The following is a 3,217-nucleotide window of genomic DNA, read 5'->3' as shown; positions in this document are numbered from 1 at the left end:
CAACGTAGAAGCCATATTCTGAAGGGCAAACTGCAGCGCAATTTGAAGTCAAACCAGAGCACTACCACCCAATCCCACGCTGCCATTTGCACACAAAAAAACAGTGTGGCGATGATCACCCGCGTGTCCGGAGCACACGTGGCAGAACCCTATTGGCCGCAACTTGTTATTCGCGCGTGCTACCTGCCGTAGGCTGACGACACGGACGATAGCAACATCCCATTTTCAAAATCGCAAATGCAAACTCCCAACAAGAAACGATTAGCGAAAAATTTAATCAGAACGCTCGGTGGCAGATTGCACGGGGAATAATGGTTGCTTCGCTTTGCTTGCACGGCCAGAGCCTTGGGGCTATAAAAGGCCCGGGAGCGACGCCTCTTCTTCCTCAGAGAGACGCCTCAACCCCCACCACCACCTCAAGAACACACAGCCATACACATCCCATTCCACTCCACGGTGAGGTTGAGCGATCCCGATCCGACGACGAATTCTTCAGCACCAGCACCGGCGACGACGGCAGGTTTGCTCTCTGAACTTCTCTGAGACCTTGTTAGCGGCAGGAAAGAATCAAGCGAGAAATCTGCAAGGTCCAAAGCAGGCGTTTCTTCTCGGATTATTAGATCGAAAGAAGCGTCCTTGCTCGGGATTTTCTTGATTTCTTGGCCACCATCTTCACTCTCCTAGCTAGGAGGAACAGAGATCCAGAGAACCTTTTTTCTCTCCTGGATTCTTGCGCGCCTTCTTTTCTCAGCCTTCCTCTGTCTCAGTACGGCCGGAAAGGGTTCTTTTGCAATACCCTTCTTGTTCGTCCGATTTATTTTCCCCAGCTCCCTTTGTTTCTCTAATTTTATTGAGGAACGGGGAAAGCTCCTTTTTTTCCATTCCATTTTTAGCTCAGCCTCGATCTTCTTCTACCTCTGCCGATCCAAGCCCTCATGGCCGCAGCCATAGACATGTACAAGTATAACACCCACCAGCTCGCCTCCTCTACCACCGCCTCTTCTTCGGATCAGGAGCTCATGAAAGCGCTCGAACCTTTTATCACGGGCGCTTCCTCTCCCTACCAGTACCCCTACTACTCCCCTTCTTCCTCCTCCATCACCCAAGATTCTTCTTACATGGCCACTCCGTCCTCCTACGCCTCCTACGCCACCTCGTCTCTTCCCACCACCGCCGCCGCGACCACCTCGTCGTCTTTCTCGCAGCTCCCGCCGCTCTACTCGTCGCAGTACGCGGCGTCGGCCGTGAACGGACCGATGGGGCTTGCCCAGCTCGGCCCGGCCCAGATCCAGCAGATCCAGGCCCAGTTCTTCCTACAGCAGCAGCAGCAGCACCAGAGGGGCCTGGCCGGCTCCTTCCTCGGCCCGCGCGGCCTGCCGATGAAGCAGTCGTCCGGGTCGCCGCCGCGCGTGGCTGCTCTGGCCATGGCCGGGGTGGTGGCCGCGCAGTCGAAGCTGTACCGCGGCGTGCGGCAGCGGCACTGGGGCAAGTGGGTGGCGGAGATCCGCCTCCCCAAGAACCGGACCAGGCTGTGGCTCGGCACCTTCGACACCGCCGAGGACGCCGCGCTCGCCTACGACAAGGCCGCCTTCCGCCTCCGCGGCGACCAGGCCCGCCTCAACTTCCCGTCGCTCCGCCGCGGCGGCGCCCACCTCGCCGGCCCGCTCCACGCCTCCGTCGACGCCAAGCTCACCGCCATCTGCCAGTCCCTCGCCGCCGCGCCCTCCTCCAAGAACGGCGCGGAACCGGAGTCCCCCAAGTGCTCGGAGTCGACGGAGGGCGAGGACTCCGGCGTGTCCGCGGGTTCTCCTCCTCCACCGCCGCCGGTACCCGAGATGGAGAAGCTGGACTTCACGGAGACACCGTGGGACGAGTCAGAGACCTTCCACCTTCGCAAGTACCCGTCCGTGGAGATCGACTGGGACTCCATCCTCTCGTGAACATGAAGCAACTGCTACTACTAGTACATACAGTCTTCGTTAAGCTCCGTAGCTAAGATGTAATTTCATTTCCAATTGGCAGCTGCTCTGGCTCGACGGCATTTTAGACGTCGGCCATGGCGGCTGCGACTAGCAGCAAGTAACTAGTAGCAGTAGTAGCCAGTGGTGTTTAGTACGGTCTACGTCGTCGTGTAACTGATCTCCTGGTTGATCTGCCGGCTGTTTTTTCGCTCGGCAGGGCCAGTCGAGAGGTGTAATCCTGTTTTAGCTACCAGTTCAGAAATTCACTTGCCTATGTAACTATGTGCTTGTCTCTGAGATGTTTGTTTGTGTGATGATTTGCGATGACCTCATGCACTGGTACGTAGTGCTCTTGCTATTACACTCTCATGTGTTTGTTTGTGTGATGATCTTTGATCTGCAAGAGCTTCATGATGATGGCTTTTCAGAAACAAAAGTGTGGGATGATGATGCCGTCGGGTTCAGCTTCATAGAAACATGTCTAATCACAGGATACGAACTCGCAATCAGATCACCATGGGATGCATTTTTGTTCCACTTGGAAAGGTTGCATCGTCATGCTTTTTTCACGAGACTTTGAGCGTGTGATAACTGATAAGCACTCCAGCTGAAGTGCAAAGTGGCACTCAAGCTGTGAAGCACAAAAGTAATTCATAAGTAGCGACCACCACAAACTCATATGTGGCGACCAAGTTTGACAGTGTTGCTTGCCGCACTCTCTTGACCAACTTGCGCTCCGTCCGTCAGTGGAAATTCAGATGTAGCACTCCAACCTCCAATCCCACGACTCTTGCCAATTCTCCGATTCTTTTGTTAGGATGCAGACGAAAGCACCAACATCACACCCCAATTTGAATTTGCAGATACATCTTATTTCTCCACATATATTCCAAGACAAACAATCTGCCAAAGAATCGTTCGGAATTTCGCCGAACCCATCGAGCATTTCCGAGCTTATCCTACGAAAACGACCCGGTGGTGGCGCCGGGCCGGCCAGCCCTCATCGCTTCCTTATCCCACGGCTCACCTTCCACTAGATGCAATGCAATTCTCTGATTATCCAGACGTCCAAAGTCGCCGGCGAAAGGTAGAGGAAGAGCACCAGAGATAATGGGGCATCCCCTAACCAGCCAACCACCCTCTCTACGCATGGGTCTACGCCCTTTTGTTTGTTCTCATTCCGTCGAACAAATGCCACCAAACTTTTACGCTTTTATTCTTCTTCTCTTACTGTTAGTGATAGGTTAGGAACATAT

General features: G+C 54.3%; 1 protein-coding gene across 1 annotated transcript; it reads left to right on the top strand.

The window, feature by feature from the left end:
• The first annotated feature begins 380 nt into the window (after nucleotides 1–380).
• LOC124693146 (ethylene-responsive transcription factor RAP2-4-like) lies at nucleotides 381–2,240 on the top strand. Its single transcript, XM_047226604.1, has one exon. It carries the CDS (start codon nucleotides 936–938, stop codon nucleotides 1,938–1,940), a length of 1,005 nt encoding a protein of 334 aa, XP_047082560.1. The 5' UTR covers nucleotides 381–935; the 3' UTR covers nucleotides 1,941–2,240.
• Nucleotides 2,241–3,217: the final 977 nt, after the last annotated feature.

This window comes from Lolium rigidum, chromosome 2 (genome assembly GCF_022539505.1).
Source record: "Lolium rigidum isolate FL_2022 chromosome 2, APGP_CSIRO_Lrig_0.1, whole genome shotgun sequence".
Taxonomy (NCBI): Eukaryota; Viridiplantae; Streptophyta; class Magnoliopsida; order Poales; family Poaceae; genus Lolium; species Lolium rigidum.
The sequence above is the reverse complement of the archived record's forward strand: the minus strand, read 5'-3'. Positions and strand labels throughout refer to the sequence as shown.